The sequence below is a fragment of the Peromyscus maniculatus genome, chromosome 2 (assembly GCF_049852395.1).
Source record: "Peromyscus maniculatus bairdii isolate BWxNUB_F1_BW_parent chromosome 2, HU_Pman_BW_mat_3.1, whole genome shotgun sequence".
NCBI classification, from domain to species: domain Eukaryota; kingdom Metazoa; phylum Chordata; class Mammalia; order Rodentia; family Cricetidae; genus Peromyscus; species Peromyscus maniculatus.
In genome coordinates, this window is record NC_134853.1 from 95692043 (window position 1) to 95712136 (window position 20094).

Consider the following 20094-nt stretch of genomic DNA (forward strand, 5'->3'; position numbering starts at 1 on the left):
TCAACTAGATCTGAACTAGTTTGGTCCTATGCATACTGCCCCAGTCTGTGAATTCACATGTGCATCAGTCCTTTTGTGTATGGAAGATACTGTTTCCTTAGAATCAGTCATCCATGTTAGATTTATTTTGAGTAGGATAAATGATGTGTCCTATTATGTTTATATTCCCTGGACTTAAAAAATAAAAGAGAGGAAAAAAAAAAAAGAAAGAAAATGAGTTCAAAATGTAAATTTTTTTCAGAGCCTGTTTTGGAAGGAAATCTTTATCAAGTTCTATATATTCAATATAACTTTTCATGGTTTATTGAATTGTTTACGACTCCAGTGAGTATTGTTTTATATAAACAAGTGCCATTTTAATGCTTTATAAAAATTTTATGATTCAAAGACATAATTTTAGGAGGTTTTAAGAAGCTAAGACTACCTAATTTTATAAGATGTTATATATTTACCAGGCCTTGGTACACACACACACACACACACACACACACACACACACACACACACACACTCCTTTTATTTAGACATTCCAAAAGTAATTCTAATGCTCACTAAAAATAAAGTTTGATTATTTATTTTGGGGACTTCTAGGGATAGACTGAGCTTTATCACTTACGTTTTTTTTTCCCTCCTTCTGTCTCTCATTGCATTTTATTTCTTTGTTTTGTTAGTGTGAATGTCGTTGAACAAGTTTATGCCACATTGACTGTGTGTTCAAAAGATAATTTATAGAGATTGTTCTCTCTTTCCATCATGTGGGTCCAGGGATGGAACTCAGGTCATCATGCTTGGAGACAAGTACCTCTATTGGCTTAGCCTTTTCACCAGGCTCATGTTTATTTCTTGGGACCATGTTCCACAATGTAGATATGCTTCCCTGTTATAAACACCTCTGATATTACTTCTTTTACTTTGGTGGAATAAGGTCTTTGCCCATAAAAGATACAAAAGTTACTGGGCTACTAGTTTCAGAGAAAAAAAAAAAAAACTGGCTTATATGAATTGCTATGGCTTTTGCTATTATCATTCAGATGAAAAATATGTATGGGCTATCATGTTTGTGTGAATGGCTTATTGCCTAGTAAATTATCTCTGTACCTCGTGGATACCACTGTGACTACTAAATTAATATGCAGAATTTGAGAGCAGTTAGGATATAAAAGAGCAGAACTAAATAAATCGTAGTGGTAGGAAATTGGGAAGCAAAGTTAACTTGGAGTCACATGGCTGTGTCATCATGGGAAGCAGTTGTGTATTGTTTACTGAAAACATTGGAGTTGGTATCTAGATATCTGCTCCCCTGCCTCATCCTGAGGGCATAGATGGGAGGTAAAGCGACTAGCCAAGAGTTATGGCAGTGTTTACACCATGTCCTCATTTGAGTCTGTCATTCTCCTTATCTCAGTAGTCCTCTGGGGAAAATGTAAGGAAGGGAAAAATGAGAAAAGGTAGATTATGTTTAGAGGATTCAGAGACATTGTAGACACCCAAGCCATGTAATTATCACTATTTACATTAGTACCGTAATGTTCTTCCTCATAAGCACCACCATCCTGGTGGAAGAGACATCTTTTGTTGCTCACATGTTGGGCAAGCAGCTTCAATGTGCATAGTACTAATTATGTGAGTACTTGACATTGCAATGGGGACTAGGTCTCTGTGTATTCCCAGGCTTGACTTGCATCATGATGGCTCTTTGAAAGCCTTCCAGTTTAAAGATCGGTCCTCCTGGATAGTTACCTGCCAATTTAATGTTGGTTTTTCCAAGGAAGCCATTAGCTAATTCTTACTTCTTTGCCCTACTTAAAGACCTAGTAGAGAGGGTAAGGGAGAGGGTACAGACATACCCTCAGTCAGTTACAGGAAGCCATAAGCCACGAAAGAAAGTCAAAGGAATTGCTAAATGCCCTTCTCCTAGTCTTTTATGTGCCCATAGGCTGTCATCAGGCCTTTATTGGGAGCTTTGATCCCATTTTGAACTGTTCTATGAATAAATAGCATAACAGTCCTTGGTGGTTTACCAGCTGTTGCAGCCATTGATCAGTGTTCAGAGTATAACCACAGGTTGTTGTGTCTTTAGAAAAATAAATGAAACTGGAAACAAATGATGATTGAAGTAGAGATATTTTATTAAAGAAAAGAAAGGTGTTCTAGAAAATGGGCATTGTTTAGATAACCCAAAGAAGACAAGTTTTCAAAGCTGTAGGCCATCAGTGTCATGAATCTTTCTTTAGGGGTTATTTACAAAGCCCTTTTGCTTGACTTTGGCTATTACAGGGCTTTTCTCACACATCATCTGGTTTTCTATTTATATATGTATGTAATCCTAATGGGGACAAGCTTCCAGTCTTTCTGCAGCTAGCTTCTTCTACCTTTCAAGTTTTATGCCTCTTTTTCTATAATGTACTTTAATGTGCCATAATGTCCATATTATAACAATTACTTTATTTTCTACATTATAGGTGCTCTATAAATGCCATGGATTCTTAAATTAAAAAAATCAATTTAATTAAATTCCACTGATAAGCTTTTACTGAACTATTTACTATGTTAAATGGAGAAAATGAAGGTATTAATAAGAGAGTCACTAGCTTAGTCATACTTAAACATGTTAACCATGCAGGTGGTTTTGCAGAGTTAGCTAAAAAGATGAAATGATGAAGTTTAAGGAGAGATTGGTGTATTTTTTTTCCCAGCAGAAAGAAAATAGCTAATAAAGAAAAGTTGTTTTATGACCCCATGTTCTGATCTGATCTTCTCTTCCAAGGCTGGAGAAGATGACAGAAAAGCACAATTATTCTGTTTCTTTCAGAATATAGTTGATAAAATAGGCTTAGTATCTGGCATTGATATTACAGAATAATCAATGTCTGTTACCAGGGTGATATCTTTTTCTGAGTCTTCTGCTTATTTCATTTTCCTCTTTTCTTTCTCAAGAGTCACCTGAGAGTCTAACCATTGACGAAGAAGTGGAAGAAACAGAGTCCTGGGCAAAGCCTCTCATCCACCTTTGGCAGACAAAGTCTCCTAACTTTATGGCTGAACAGGAGTATAATGCAGCTGTGGCAAAAATGGAACCACATTGTGCAATTTGCACTCTGCTCATGCCTTACTACAAGGTAGTTTGGAGTGTGGCTATCAATGTATCATTACACTGCTGTACTTTCTTAAGGGCTTTTGCTGGGATGTTTTTTGTTTGTTTTTAGCAGTTGTTTTTATCTGCGTATTTTAGAAACCTTTAATTCTAAATCCAGTTCTTTTTACTAAAAGACAAAAAACTTCTAACCCAAAGCCTGGAAACAAAATATTTAATAGAAAGAACATATACTTGGTATCTTTTTAAAATTGAAAGTAGTACTCTTCAGTAATATAGATATCAGTGCCCAGCCCTGATTTTTGTCCCTTACACCTTTCCATGTGAAACATGCAAAAGACACATCCAAGACTCATTACATACTGTGTATCTGTTCACTGCCATCAGCTAACTCTGCTTGGTGGTTCCATCATTATTCCATGCATTGCATTCTGACAGCATCTCAGCTGAGGCACGAGTATATTCTTCAGAATACACACAAAAAACAGATCTTGAATGCTGTAGAAGTTAAATTGAATTGTGTGCTTTAACGTACAATATAGTAGAAAACTCACTGATAGATCATCATTTTTAAGTTGTGTTTTCCCTGATATAATCAGAAATACTTTATTTTATTTTTTTTTTAAAGATTTATTTATTTTATTATGTATATAGTATTCTGCCTGCATTATGCCTGCAGGCCAGAAGAGGCACCAGATCTTACTATAGATAGTTGTGAGCCACCATGTGGTTACTGGGAATTGAACTCAGGTCCTCTGGATCAGCAGCCAGTGCTCTTAACCTCTGAGCCATCTCCCCAGCCCCAGAAATACTTTATTCACCATCTGAATTTCTTAAAGTGTCATGTAATAATAATTTAATTAGGATACTTCAGAGCTGGAGAGTGGTTGAAATTCTACATTTTCAACTTTGACATTAGTAGCTTGTTTACTTTTTTTTTTTAAACTTTCCTTTATCGATTAAATATTTGTTTTTATTGATTCTTATTCAAGTATTCCTATCTATGTGTATTTTCCAATAATAAAAATATTCCTTATTATGTTATAAGGTTTTGGAAGTTGATTAATTTAAGTTCTAGGAAATAATAAAAATAATTCATTAGCTGTAATTTCCCCATGTTTTGCTAAAAGGTGACAGTTATTTCTGGCACATCATTCTTATCTGACCACATATGCCAGTCTCTCTTCTCTATTTCAAGCTTTTGCAAGAGGCAAAAGTGCTGCTTGTAGAAAGCCTGGGCATTTATATGTATTCTTTGAAGTATAACCACATAATATCTTTCAGTAAGTCAAAGCAGGATTAGCCTAGTACAAGTGGATCACTGACAAGTGTAAACAAAAGTAGCTGTGCATTCCTGAGGTATTTTGAAACAGCACAGTTGGAAGAGCACTTCACAATCTTGTATGACTCACAGGTCTTTTTTATTCTTACTGTCTGATTTCTGAATGGGAGTCTGTATCGAAGCATTGATAATATGCTAGCAGTGCTGGGTGGCAGTGGTGCACATCTTTAATCCCAGCACTTGGGAGGCAGAGCCAGGCAGATCTCTGTGAGTTTGAGGCCAGCCTGGTCTACAGAGTAAGATCCAGGACAGGCACCAAAAATTACACAGAGAAACCTTGTCTGGAAAACAAAACAACAACAACAACAACAAAATGCTAGCAGTTGAATTAATGAAAACAAGAAGTTGTAATTTAGTGGTTAGAACAGATATAAGTGGATCAATGAATAAAAGCTGAACTCTTCCCTGTCTTTCACTCATGTGGATATGTTATCTTTTTCAGCCTGAGATCAGCAAAGAAGAAAATTATTCTAGATGGGAGACAACAGTAAATGAAGTAGTTAAATCTGGAAGAAAGACTAAACCCATTATTCCAGAGATGTGTTTTATTTATAGTGAAGAAAATATAGAATATTCCCCCCCAAATGCCTTCCTTGAAGAGGATGGGACAAGTCTTCTGATTTCCTGTGCCAAGTGCTTCGTGCGGGTTCATGCAAGTAAATAAAATTACGATTTTTCTGGTCCCTGGATTTTCAGTGTTGTACATAGCCCCTACAAATCACCACATTGTAACCAGTCAATTCACATGTCAACCTTCTTCTTTTTGCCAAGATCTTGTAGCCTAAGCTGCTCAGGAGGTTGCTACATAAGCCAGCCATGTCCTTGTGTTTCTACTTCTGAAATGCTGGGGTTGCAAATGTGTACCACCATGCCTGGATTTATGTGGAAGTGAGATTGAGCCCAGGACGTTGTGCATAGTAAGCACAGTCGGGCAGTAGAGCTACATTCTAATCTTATTGTTGATATTCTTAATGGCTTCTTTTAAGATTATGAATAGATAATCACCCTTTGCTCTCCAGATTTATGAAGCCTCAGTGAAAAGAAGGTATGGGTATTTTATTGTCAGGAGTCCAGGTGACATATCATCATGGGGTTCCTTCACTTGTTTGAATTTTGTATTTTAATGATACTAGATTGTGAAAATTTAATTTAAATATTTGGTATTGATTGAAGACTTTATGATTTTTTTAGAATCATTTGTACACTCCAAGAATTAATATATTGAATTAAATATTTTATTACAACTCTAGTTCTTAAGTATTTCAACATTCCTAATTTTTCTCAATTACATTTATCTGTGTTGGGGGCGTTATTGGTTTTTCCTTTCATCTTTTAATAGTTGGGGCCAAACAAGAGCCTTATGTGTGCTAAGTGTATGTTGTGCCACTGAACCACATCGGAAATTCTGAATCGCATATTCTTTTTTCACATTTTATTTTTTATAATTTTGTTATATGAATAAATATTTTGCCTGTGTGTGTGTGTGTGTGTGTGTGTGTGTGTGTGTGTGTGTGTGCGTGTGTGTGTGTGTGTGCGCGCGCATGCGCGCGCTCCACATGTTGTTGGTGCCTGGGAAAGTCAGAAGAAGACTTTCAGTCTTCTGGAACTGTAGTTATAGCTAATCGTGAGCTATTGGTGCTACAATATTGGTGCTAGAAATCAAATCTGGATCTTCTGCCAGAGCAACAAGTTCTTTGAAGAACAGTAATAGCAATCTTTTTATGCTGATTCAGCTTTGTAATACATAGCATACATATATATGTATGTACATTATTTTACTGCACATTTATATGTATAATCAAAATCACCAGCTCTATAATCTCACCGTACTAATCCCATAAACATGATTGAATTTAGCTTTTGATTTGAGTTGGTTACCTGTGGCATGGTTTTGTTTTTTTTGTTTTTGTTTTTTGTTTTTTGTTTTTTGATTAATTATGTTTCTAAGATTTTCTTTTTCTGGCTCTTTTATCACATTTTGGTGTTAAAATTACTCATTTATCTCTTCCAAACTCTTCTATTTCAGGAATTAAGGATACTGTGCCTCTCCTCTGACTCCCTATTTGCTTTCTCTTCCATTTGCCCTTCTCCTTTCCCATCCTTGTTTCTGATTCTCTTTCTAAGGATTTTTCTCTGTAGGCCAGGCAGACTTTGTACATGCTGTATTCTTCTGTCTCAGTATCTCAAATACTGGTATTATTACATACTAATTTGTTTATTTATTGATTTATTTGCTTGTTTATTTTAAGATGATATCCTAACCCAGTAATATATGCTTCTTGTTATTATGCAATTACTACAAATATTTGCATTAACTGTCATGTTCACACTTAGCCTAGGCATTGATTCAGCAAACATTGAATTGAAAGCAGACTTTCATTGCCAAGGACTGTGCAGACTTTGCCCCAATCACTGAAATTTATGTCAAACTTCATTAACATTTTCCCAAACAGCTTCATGAATTGTAACTTATTTTGAATATTTATGCATGACTGACAATATTAACATGACAGTTAGAAATTTTATTTTTACCTATGTGTAGGAATTATCTCTCTTATGTTATTAATATTTATACTCTCACACTTGGTGTGCTGGTGCATCTCTTGACCTAGTTCTCAAGCAGCTATGACAAGAGAATCAAGTTTCATTCAACCTGCACTGTGTAGCAAAAACCCCTACCAAAGATTCCAAATAAATAGACTTTTTAGATGATTCAATAGGCAAAAGCACTTGCTTTGCAAGCCTGACTTCCTGTGTTTCATTGCCACAACCTATATACTGATCCTACAACTTTGTTTTCTGACCTCTACACACCTGCTATGGTACTCATGAGTCCACATTGTTATACACAACACATATAATACACACACACTAATACTAACACTAAAGCAAACATTAACAAAAATCCAAACTAGAAAAAAAGACATATATTTTCATGTTTTGGGAACTGATACAGTAATAGTTAGAAGAAATATGAATCAAAAGCAACTTGACAGAGGCCTACTTACATTTTTTGTTTTTGCTAGGCATTGAATGGCTTTGTTTATTTTTTTCTTGAAATATGCATTTTTTTCCATACTGGATGTTTTACCTAATTATTTTTGCTTGCTAGGTAGTCGACCACTAATTCATAACCCAAACCCTCATTGTACTTTTTATTTTAGAACAACCTCACTTAATTACATAGACGAGCTTTGCGCCCTCTATGTAGATCATATAGTACTTGAATATATGATCACTGTGCCTCAGCTTTCTAGTGGCTGGGATCATAGGTTTGTTTTACTAGGGTGACATTTTAAAGATATAAGACACTTAATGTATATATCCATGCCATTATATTATAGGTTGTTATGGTGTCCCTTCTCACGATGTTTGTGATGGATGGCTGTGTGCCCGGTGCAAAAGAAATGCATGGACTGCAGTAAGTAGATTTTAATATTGTGCTATTCCTCCTCTATTTCTACCCACTGTGGTCATTGCCAAATCTATTGGAAAGATAAAATGGTGCACATGTTCTGATGTGCTTTTAGCACCCTTCTCTCCAAGTCATCCTACATAATGGCTTTGTAACCACTCTAGAATGTTTAGGTCAATTTCTAGGTGGCATTCTACTTCATCAAGCCCACATTTATATTTCCAAGACTAGATTGTTTTTATTTAATTATACACAATTTGAAATCCTTACAAATAATTCTAATAAATACTAAAGGGAGCTATCTTCATGGATCCTTGAAGAAACCACAATGCTTGCAATTTCCAACCACCATGATACTTTCCATTTATTCTTTCATTCACACCTTAATAAATGTGATTAGAGTACTTACTCTATGGAAGTTATTACTGTGACCTTCTGACAGAATGTTAACAAGTATTGATTCTCCATTTAAAGACCACAAATTTCTCTTGGTCTAAGTTATTGTTTTCTAAAAATGCCCTTGGAAGTTTATTTTCAACCATCTTTGATTTTCATTCCCTTATTTTACCATGCCATATACATTTTCCATTTAACTGTGTTCTGTCCGATTTCAGTACTGTGTTCCTCATTGATGATCTCACAGCAGATATTGATCATTTGTTAGAATTAGCAGTTGCTCTATTCTTTAGCAGTGCTCATGATGAATTGTTAATGATAAATTTCCTATAATCCAAGTTAAGGTCCCCGTGGCTGCTATGACGAATATGAACAATAAGAACTTTCATTGTGTTGTGTAATTAGGTTTTAGCTGTGGAAGCAAACATGGTGACTAAACTGAAGGCAGCTCAGAGATCTTTCAGGATGATTTTATTGGTGCTTTTTACTTTGGCCAGTGAGAGAAGGAAGGAGGAAGATACGACCACTTTTTATAAGATACTCTTTATAGTGCAAATATCACAGCCTAATTGATATTGATATAATAGCTTCCATTTAAAAAGCTTGTGCATTTGTAGGCCTGGAATGTTTTTTTTTTCCCTCTGATACAATTTGTTAGATGAATAAAATCCAAGTAAATGTACAGCATCTAAGATAATCAGAAGTCTCTGCTTTTATGTAGTACTCGATAACCAGTTCTTATTGGTTTACCTTGGTATTGCCATCCAGTCTCTATTCTGTTTTTGACCCAATGTGATATCTTTTTGAGTCAGTATGATAGCTAATGTCCATTTACTTACCTTTAACAACCAGAAATGAATTTATGAATACAGTTCACCAAGATTTTGAGAGCTCTCTGTTCATGAGTTACCTATGGCCTGGCTCCTGTCTGTCTCAGGTACTGTTGGTCTTTGCATAGCAGAGCCATGGTCAGTGGAAGGCTCACCCATGCTAGTTCTGGTCTATTAAGCTGCTTTAACATGGTATCACTTAAAAATAACTCAGATTAATCACTCCTAATTAAAATTAATTTCAAACCCCTCTCCATTAATCTTTACACTGTACTTGAAGCCATGTAATTTTGTTTTTGGTCTGTAAAGCATAGGGTAACTTACCACTTTCCAATGATTTTCAAACTCAGATAATTTCTCATTGTTTCATTGAAATGATTTGACTTCACATGAATGCCTCATGTTTTGTAGTTTATTCATTTTGAATGAGATTTTTCTAAAAAGGTCCATTCTTGTTTCTCCTGAGAAATAATTGATTTGCTTTCCAAATAGTATGTGAAAATACTGACAGAATTGATAGTCTAAGTTAATATAGGCCTGGATTTTCCAATATTAACTTTTAGTAAATGCATATATATATATATATATATATATATATTTTTTTTTTTTTAAATTTTTTTTCTTACATACCAACCCCTATTCCCTCCTCCCTCCCTTTCTCTCACTCGCCCTACCTTCCTCCATCCCACCCCATCCCCTCTTCATATAGGGTAAGGCCTCCCTTGGGTAGTCCACACAGGCTGGCATACCAAGTTGGGGCAGGCCCAGGCCCCTCCTTGCTGCATCAAGAATGAGTAAGGCATCTCACCATAGGCAATGGGCTCTAAAAAGCCAGTTTGTGTATCTGGGATTAGTCCTGGTCTCATTGCTAGGGGACCCACAAACACATCAAGCCATACAACTTTCACCCACATTCAGAGGGCCTCGTTTGGTCCCATGCAGGCTCGCCAGCTATCAGTCCAGACTCCATGAGCTCCCACTAGCTTGGGTCAGCTGTCTCTGTGGTTTTTCCCATCATGATCCTGACCTCCTTTCCTCTTATAATCATTCCTCCCTCTCTTCTACTGAACTCCAAGTTAATGGCCAGGTGCTTTGCTGTGGTTCTCTGCAACTGCTTTCATCAGTCGCTGGATGTAGATTTTTATGATGACCATTAAGGTAGACACCAATCTGAGTGCAGGGGAAGGCTAGTTCAAGTGCCCTGTCCACCATTTCTATGAGTCTTAGCTGGGGACAATCTTGTGAGTTCCTGGATTTTTCCTAGCTGCAGATCTCTCCTCATCCCCTTAATGGTACACTCAGTCAAGATATCTCTCTTTTATTGCTCTCCTTCCCTGTCTCTCTCCCATGTTCCCACCTCCCATTCCTTCCCCTCTATTCCCCTTCCCAGTTTACACAGGTGATCTTTTTTTTTTTTAATTTTACTAAGAGTTTTTTTATTCATTTTACATATCAACCACAGATTCCCGTCCTCCCTCCTCCCATCCCCCAGCCTTCCCCCTCAACCCACCCCACATTCCCACCTCCTCCAAAGCAAAGTATCCCATGGTGAGTCAGCAGAGCCTACCCAGGTGATCTTAACCCTTTCTCCTTCCTGGAGCAATCCATGTGTGTCCCGTCTATAGTCCTCCATTTTACCTAGCTTCTCTGAGGTTGTGGATTGTAGCTTGGTTATCATTTGCTTTGCATCTAATACTCACTTATGAGTGAGTACATCCCATGTTTGTCTATCTGGGTCTGGGTTACTTCATTCAGGATAATTTTTTTTCCAGTTGCATAGAATTTATCTACAAATTTCATGATGACATTGTTTTTTTACCTCTGCGTAATACTCCATTGCGTAAATGTACCACGTTTTCTTTATCCATTCTTTGGTTGAAGGGCATCTAGGTTGTTTCCAGGTTCTGGCTATTACGAATAATGCTGCTGTGAACATAGTTGAGCAAATGTCCTTGTGTTGTAGTTGAGCATCTTTTGGATATATGCCCAAGAGTGGTATTTCTGGGTCTTGAGGTAGGTTGATTCACTATTTTCTGAGATATCGCCATACTGATTTCCAGAGTGGCTGTACAAGATTGCATTCCCACCAGCAGTGGAGGAGTGTTTCCTTTTCTCCACATCCTCTCCAGTATAAGCTGTCATCTGTATAACTACTTAATTATGATTTCCTTGAATTTTATGCCTCAAATGTTTGTGTTATTAAAGAATCCTTTATATTGACTGTTTGAGGAATCATTCTCATATAGACAGCTGTGGTATTGTATTCCCCCAAATATTGTGCATGCTAATAAACTTATCTGGGGTCAGAGACAGAGCAGCCACAATATTAAATATAAAGGATAGGCAATGGTAGCACACGCCTTTAATCCTAGCATTCCAGAGGCAGAAATCCATGTGTTCAAGGATACAGACAGGCATGGTAACTCATCACGCCTTTAATCCCAGAAAGCAAGCCTTTAATCCCAGGGAGTGGTGGTAGAAAGCAGAAAGGTATATAAGGCGTGAGGACCAGAAACTAGAAGCATTTGGCTGGTTAAGCATTTGGCCTGGTTAAGCTTTCAGGATTCTAGCAGCAGTTCAGCTGAGAGCCATTCAGATATGAGGACACAGAGCTTCCAGTCTGAGGAAACAAGATCAGCTGAGAAGTTGGCCAGGTGAGGTTAGCTGTGGCTTGTTCTGGTTCTCTGATCTTCCAGTTCACCCCAATACCTGGTTCTGGGTTTGATTTTATTAATAAGACTCACTATGATTCATGCTACAGTCAGCTTTACATTAAAAAGCTGTGGTGCAACTCCTTTGACAAAGAGGCTCTGAAGGAGTTCATGGGAATTCGATTGTTAAACTGAGATCAGATAATATTTCAGCGCTGACCTATATATCATAAAATCTCATTCTTAATTATTTTTATGATTACTTTTAATACCCCTTGTGAAAATAAGATGTATTTATTAGAAATATAGAATATTCCTATAGCTTATTTAGCTTGGCTTATATAATTGTATAGCAAGTGTAATATTTCTAATAATTTTCCTTTATGATAAATAAATTCTTGAAAACCTTGTGTTCATATCTATAAAGTATGTTGCAATTTTATGTAGTAGTCCTACTTTTATTTTTACCATTAAATACACAGAACACAGCATTTAATAGCCTTCCCCCCTATTATCCTAACCTGACATTCTTATCACACCCTCCTTGCCAATGTTTACTCAGCTCTGTGAGAGTTCATATAGATATCTTTTTAGGGCTATGTACCCAACATCTCTTATTCTCCAAAGTTTGACAGCTATGAGTCTTTGCATTGATTATTATCCACTGCAAAAGGAAGCTTCTCTCACCAAGGTTGAGAAAAGCATCAATCAATGGATATAACCATCAATATTTAGGAAGCATTTTGACAATGTGTCCATTTAGCAAAAACAGCAGTAGTAGATTTGATTAGAAGGATTATGATTTCCCCAGCCATTAGCATTTGACTAGGTTTACAGTACCAGGCACAAATTCCTGGTGGAAGAGGCCTCAAATCTAATCAGAAAACAAGTGATTACCCCAGTAGTCACTCTATTATTGCATTGAGGGGCACATTTTGTTTGATAATGCAGTATTGTTGGATTCAGCTTCAATGTTGAATAAATCAGGTGAGGGCATTTCTTTTTACAATGGTCTGCATAGCACCTTCTGGCACTATAACAAGTAGCTAGTAGAGTGGAAGTTTCTAGATCACTTCCAGCTTGATATCTTTATGTGCTCTAAGCAAAATGTGTTGTGTTTTCAATAGCAGGGTCTTATAATCTAGCTGTGGTGGCTAACTGAGAATAATGGACATAGCCTATGTTCTTTTGGGTGCCTCTGGGGCCTCTAATGATTAACTCTTTTATACTTAATACTGAGATTTCCATTTCATAACCCATGTCTGTTGATAGATGCTTTGTCTATTCATACAGTGTGCCACCATTCAAGCACCTCTTTAAAAAAAAAAAAACAACAAACAAAAAACCACATGTTGATGTAGAGAGACACCCTGATGAAGGCAACTCATAAAAATGAATCATTTAATTAGGGACTTGCTTAAAGTTTCAAAGGGTTAGTCCGTGATCATCATGGTGGGAAGCAGACAGGCATTGTGCTGGAACATGAGCTGAGAATTCACATCTGATCTACAAGTTGCAGTTAGAAAGAAAGCAAAATTGGGGCGGGCTTGGGCTTTTGAATCCTCAAAGCCTACTCCCCAGTGGCACACCTCCTACAACAGGACCACACCTACTCCAACAAAGCCACACATACTTATCCTTCCCAAACAGTTACAGTATGGGACCAAATACTCAACTATATGAGCCTATGGGTACCATTCTCACTTAGACCACCACAGCTTACAAAATAGTGGGTTTTCATAAGGCTTTGTTATACATCCTTTCGTTAACCCATCCCCACCTCTGCTCTCCTGTATCCTGCTGTACACATCCTTATTTAAGCCTTTATGCATCCCCCTAATTTCATATCACATATTTTTCACTCCCCTTTTTTCCCCTTTAAGGCTCTTTTTCTTCTCCCCTCACTTGCAAATTTTCTAGCTTCTTAACCTCAGTAGACATTCCACATTAAAATACAGATCGAAAAAATTCAAAGTTAGAATGTGCACAAGAAAGAAAACATGTACATTTGTTGTTCTAGTCATGGGTTACCTCAGTTAATATAATAGTTTCATATCTATCCACTTTACTGAATTTTTCATAATTTCACTTTCCTTTATGAGTGAATAAAATTCTATTGTATATTTGTACAATTTCATCATCTATTCATCAGCTGATTGATATGTTGGCTTATCACATTTGCTGGCCATTATGAATAGAGCTGAGCACAACATAGATCTACAGGTGTCTCTAGGGAAGGATATAGATTCCTTTGGATATGCCCATGATTGAGTACCAACTTCCACGTTGACTGCAGTAGTGACTATATCATTCAGTTTATTCTTCTGCCACTGGAAGATAAGCTGTCATCTTTCCTCACATCCTCACAACCTTTGTGTCCTTTGTTCTCTTTATAGCCATTCTCACTGGGGTAAAATGGACTCTCAAATAGGTTTTTTGTTGTTTTGTTTTGTTTTCTAGTTTTCCATACTTGTGTGTTTTGGTCAAATCAGTATCATTTTTCTTCCAAACCCTCATGTGCACACCCCACCCCCCTATTTATCATTTTTGAGCTTTTATTGTTTCAACTGTATGTATTTTTTGGGCTTGATGTGGTAATTTAAACCCTGGATACAATGTATAATGATGAAATCAGAATAGTTAACATTTCTGTTTGTTTACATATTTGAAGTATTTTTTTTTTTTTTGGGTGCTGGTTAGGGAACCTAAAGGCTTGAATGTGCATACCATGTGCTTTACCACTAAGCTGTATCCAGAGTTCCTAGATTTGAGTGTGCTTATATTTTGATTTTTATATCTTTCTCTCTTCCCTTTCTTCCTGCAGCTCTTCCCAGGTACCCTCCTTCCTAGGCCTCTCCTATGTTCTACAACTCTTAAATTTATAGCCTCCTTTTCTTTGAATATTTTTGTAATACACACGTGTATTTATATGTGCGCAAATACATAAATACAGCTTTCAGAGTCTTTAGTTTGTGTGTCATTAGTTTCAGGACTGCCCTCCTTATATGAGATAACTAGTAGGGTCACATCTCTGGGCCAGGCTAGTTATCCTAGCTGTCTTAGTTGCCTATACTTTTTGTTAATGGTGGGGCCCTGCAAAATCTCCCTTCTTCTGAGTCAGTGTGTCTATTGATATTGATTGCCAGTCTTCCCATCTTGTTTTTGTGCTATTTCTGGGAAAGACTGTTTCACAGCAAACTTAAATGTATGCTAGCTCATACAATCTTTCCACCTTCTTTTCCATTATGTTTCCTGAGCCATAGATGCAGGAGATAAGATTTAGGTATATCCATTGGTGCTGAGCTCCTCATGATCCTTTGATATCTGCATTGTGTCCATTTGTGGTTTTTCTGCATGCACATCATTTGCTGTAAAGAAAAGCTTCTTTGATGAGGGGTCGTAGTTACACTTACATATTCGTGTAAAGGGGCGATTTAGGATGCAGTAAGGAATTGTGTTGCTATAGTGAAGTGCTGGTAAGTAGATTTTTTTTCCTACATTCTGACTTCACTAGCCCTGAGGAGTTGGTTAGGTTTCGAGTACCAGGCATGATTTCCCTCCTATTGAGTGAATCTTAAGTCCAATTAGACTTCAGATGTTAACTACCACCCATGTTTGAGTGCCACTTCTTGTACCTTCATGCATATGTATATCTTGTCCTTGTAGTCGTTGTAGTTTATAGACATTACAGCTCAGTAGGACTCCTAATTGTTTCCCTCCCTCGGGTGCTTACATAGTATTTTCTGGTCCCATGGAAGCGAGACAGCCAGAAAATAAAGTCATGAATTTGCAAGTAAATGATAGCCCCAGAAAAAAGGTTATCTTGAGTGAGGTAAACTACACCCAGAAAGACAAATGTTGCGTGTCTGTCTCATCATCAGTACCTAGTTCTGAATCTTTAGAAGTGAGCCTACAATTTAGAGTTATCACAGAAACCATGAAAATATAGAGGCCATAGGCATTGGTATGGCATGGGAGTTGGGGTGTGGAGCAGGGAGCTTGAGAGGAGAATAGCAGGATACAGGTGATATGAAGAGGGAAGCAGAAAAATGGGGAGGGTTTGCAACTGGGGAAGGAGTTTGGGGTAGTCAGTACAGAACAAAAAAGAGAGACAAGGAACATATGGCACCAAGGTTATTTGGTAAAGCTGAAGTTAGCATATTATTTTTAAATATACTTAATACATGTAAGTATATTTGTATGTACACCATACACTATACACACAGAGAGAGAGACTGAGACAGACATAAGCACTTCTTAAACAAGTTATGCCTTTTGGGCTGAAAGTGCTCCCCACAAGAACCATAGACTAACAAAACACTGATACCAGGCACAAGGAACCTCCTTTACATTGATTGGTCAGAGTAATTCAAGTGATTCACAAAACAGTGTAGACTATCCTTGTATGTCATGGTTGCCTTGGAGCAGTTGGAAATAAGCCCCTATTATTGAATATACCACACACTTAAAACATAGGATTTGGATGATTCAAAGCCATGGGAGAAGTGGGGACGGGAAAAGAAAGACAAGCCTTAACTAGCAAAGGTGTCTCGGGAACAGAAAAGATTTCTGGTCTGTGGTCTAAAATTATGCTTCCATGTTTAAAGGTGACCTTTTTGTGTGTGTGTGACAGGGTCTCATATGTAGTTTTGGGTGGCCTGGAACTAATTGTGTAGACAAGGCTGCTCCCAAACTTACAGAGATATGCCTGCCTCTTCCTCCTGTGTTTTGGAATCGAATGTGTATGAACCACCAGGTCTGGGGTGTGTGTGTGTGTGTGTGTGTGTGTGTGTGTGTGTGTGTGTGTGTGTGTGTGTGTGTGTGTTTTTAAACTCCCTGAGTATACTTAGTGCTATTCATGGGTTTGGAGCCATCTACTGCAGACCTGCATCCCTGAAGAAAACTGACTCTCCTCCTGCAGAAGACATCATTTCCCAATAGCTTCTGGCTTAGGGGTAAAACTTAATAAGTCTTTCACTGGTACATGACAGTTTTTTGGTGGCTTGGTCTTGTATATGTATTGTGTCTAACAATCATAGTTGTTATGAATTCACATGTGCTAGAGTGCTCTCATTGTGTCACTCTATTTGTCCTCTATTTCTCTCTCTTATAATCTTTCTGCTCCTGTACCTGAAATTTTTCTGTGTCCTGCCCAGCCACATGGACCCCACAGCTGCTTATAAAATAATCACTCAGAAGCTTATATTAATTAAAACTGCTGGGCCATTAGCTCAGGCCTATCACTGACTAGCTCTTACATTTAAACTCAGCCCATTTCTGTTAATCTATATGTCGCCACGTGTTACATTCCCCCATCATGCTCCCTCTTCCACTGTGATTCCTGAGCTTTTGCAGTGTGTGTGTATGTGTGTGTGTGTGTGGGGGGGGGGCTGTTTCCCATTTAGAGTTGAGTACTCTACAGTTTCCAATATTCTCTGAATATTGTCTAGTGTGGGTGTCAATATTTTAAAGTTTCCTTTTTTTTTAAATTTTATTATTTCTCCTGAATTTTTTTAAATTTTGTTTTATAATTTAATTTAATTTTACATATCAGCCACAGATTTCCTTGTTCTCTCCCCCGATCTTCCCCCCAGCCCACTCCCCATTCCCATCTCCTCCATGGCAAAGACCTATTTTAAAGTTTTCATTACACAGGTCTTTTCAGACCTTGGGTTAGATTTATTCCAATATGTTTTTGTTTGTTTGATCTTGTTTTGTTTCTTTTGATGGTCTCAAAGAGGTTTTATCATTGTCATATAGAAAGGTTACTGACTTTTGTTTTTTAATTTTGTATTCTGCCAGTTGTCTGAAAGTGTTTATCAGCTCTGGGTGTATGCTTTTGGAATTCTTAGAGTCTCTCGTGTATAGATTTGCATGTTTTGTAAACTGAAATTCTTTGACTTCTTTCCTATTTTTGTCCCTCTTATTTCCTTTTATTGTCTTATTGCTCTACCTAAGACTTCACATATCATATTGAAGAAGAGTGAAAAAAAAAATAGACACTATTGGTTCAGATGTTAGTGGAAATGTTGGCAATAGGTTTGAAACACACATTTTTTTAGGACTTTAATATGAAAGAATGCTGGATTTTGTGAATAACTATTTCTCTGTCTACTAACATGACCATGTGATTTCTGTCCTTTAATCTATTTATGGTCTTTATAACAATAATTGATTCATCTATATTGAACCCATCTCTGCATCTCTGTAATAAGCCTGTCTTGTTCGAGGCGAATGACCTTTTTGATGTGTTCTTGAATTCTGTTTGCAAGTATTTGTTGTATTATGTTTAGGCGGACAACTGTTCTCTAGTTCTTTTCTTTCCTTTTCCCTCCCTCCCTTCCTTCCTTCTTTTTGTATATGTATTTACTTTGGATATCAGGGTAATAATATCTTCACATGAAATAGGGGTTTTATATTAATCTTTCCTTTTTATATAGTTTGAGAAAAATTGATGTTAGTTTTTCTTTAAAGGTCTGGTGAAATTCCCTGGTGATTTTTATCAGTTGTAAACATTTTAATTACAACTTCACTCTTACTGCTTTTTATAGATCTTTTTAAATTATTTATCTTATCTTAATTTTTGTATTGTATTTATATCTAGAAATGTATTCATTTCTTTTAGGTTTTATATTGAGTGGAATATATTCCAACCCAATAATTTTGTGAATTTTGCTGATGTCTATTGTAGTGGGTCCCCTTTCATCTCTACTTCTATTAATTTGGGTCTGTCCTCTGCTTGTGGTTAATTTGGTTAGGGGTTTGTCAATCTTGTTTTTCTTTTCCAAACATCAACCCTTTGTTCATTGATCCTTTGCTCTATTTATTTTGTTTGTTTATGTTTCATCAGTTTCTGCACTGATCATGATGATTGCTTTGCATCTACTGAATTCTTCTTTGCCCAGGGCCCAAAGGTATACCATTATATATTTCAGATCTCTCTGATTTCTCCTTTTTTCTTTATCTTTTTTGTTTTTTGGATAATAATATATCATATTTTCCTACAATTTTCCCCTACCATTTTCTCCCTCTTAACACATCCATGTATCTCCCTTGTTCTTTTTCAAATTCGTGGCCTCTTTTCTCATTAATTGTTTTTTGTATGCATATATATTTATATACATGTTCCTTAATATAACCTGTTCTGTTAGTATGTGTTCAGGGATTAATATAGGCATGTAGGACTTCTTTCTTTATATCTCATAGAATTAGATAAGATATATTTTCAACCTGTTGTCTTTTTTAAAAAGTACTCAATTTAATATTCATATTTGCTATGTTGTTAAAGTTTCTATTGCTGTGGTAAAACACTATCACCCAAAGCAAGTTGGGGAGGAAAGAGTTTATTTCATTTTATACTTCCAGGTAGCAGTTCATCCCTGAGATAAATTAAGTCCAAACTCAAGGCAGGAACCTGGAGATAGAAGCTGATTCAGTGGCCATGGGAAAGTACAGCTTATTGACTTGTTCCTCATGGCTTGCTCAGCCTGGTTTTTAATATCATCCAGGACTACTAGCCCAAGAGTGGCACTACCTACAATGGATTGGGCCCTCCCTTATCAATCATCATTCAAGAAGATGTACCACAGGCCAATTTTGTGTTAGTGCTAGTCTCCCCTATCCCCCACACCACTTTCCCCTCTGAACTTTCTTTAAAAAAACAAAAAAGTACCCATTGAGTGAATACATTTAGTGCTACCTCTATATTCATGGGTATAGGACTGTCTACTGAACATTGGTAGCTTCTCAGGAACCATATCCCAGAAGAAAACAGACTTTCCCTTTTCTAGCAGCCATCAGTTGCTAATAGCCTCTCAGCTAGGAATAGAACTTCATCAGCTCCCTCACCATCTATACTGAGAATTGGGCTGGCTTTACCTCGTGCAGGTCTTTTGCATAAGTTCCAGCTTTTGTGAATTCAGGTGTACAACTCTGCTGTAATGTCTGGCAACTACTGTTTTTCTGCATGTGTCTAGTCCTTTTGTGTCCTTAAGGTGGCGTCATTCAGTCTCTTCTTTTATTGTCACATTGACCAGTTAGTTGTCTCTATTAATCTCCTACTGAAAAACAAACTTTCTCTGATGATTGTGGAGAGATGTGCCAATCTATAGATGTAAAGATAAGAACTGGGAGGATTACCATGTCCATTTAGCAGAAAAATAATACTAGATTGGTTACCCTTAAGGCTCGTGCTAAGTTGACCATGTTTTGTTTGTTTGTTTGTTTGTTTGTTTGTTTGTTTGTTTGTTTGAACCCAATTTATGGTGCCAGATATGGGTTCTATCTTGTGGCATGGACTTTAAATTCAATCAGAATATCATTCCTATAAGAATGTGAACATTTCCTTTTATGCTTCTGCAATACCA

General features: G+C 36.9%; 1 protein-coding gene across 5 annotated transcripts in view; it reads left to right on the forward strand.

Moving 5' to 3' along the window:
- Positions 1-20094, forward strand: part of Kdm4c (lysine demethylase 4C) — a 209741-nt gene that overhangs the window by 125672 nt on the left and 63975 nt on the right. For all 5 annotated transcript variants that reach the window (XR_013049167.1, XM_006981402.4, XM_076564391.1 and 2 more), the window contains 3 exons: positions 2938-3119; positions 4879-5092; positions 7781-7857. Coding sequence is in view for 4 of the 5 variants with exons in the window: in XM_006981402.4 (XP_006981464.1) it covers positions 2938-3119; positions 4879-5092; positions 7781-7857 (473 nt within the window). In the remaining variant the exon portion in view is untranslated. The remainder of the gene's footprint in view (positions 1-2937; positions 3120-4878; positions 5093-7780; positions 7858-20094) is intronic.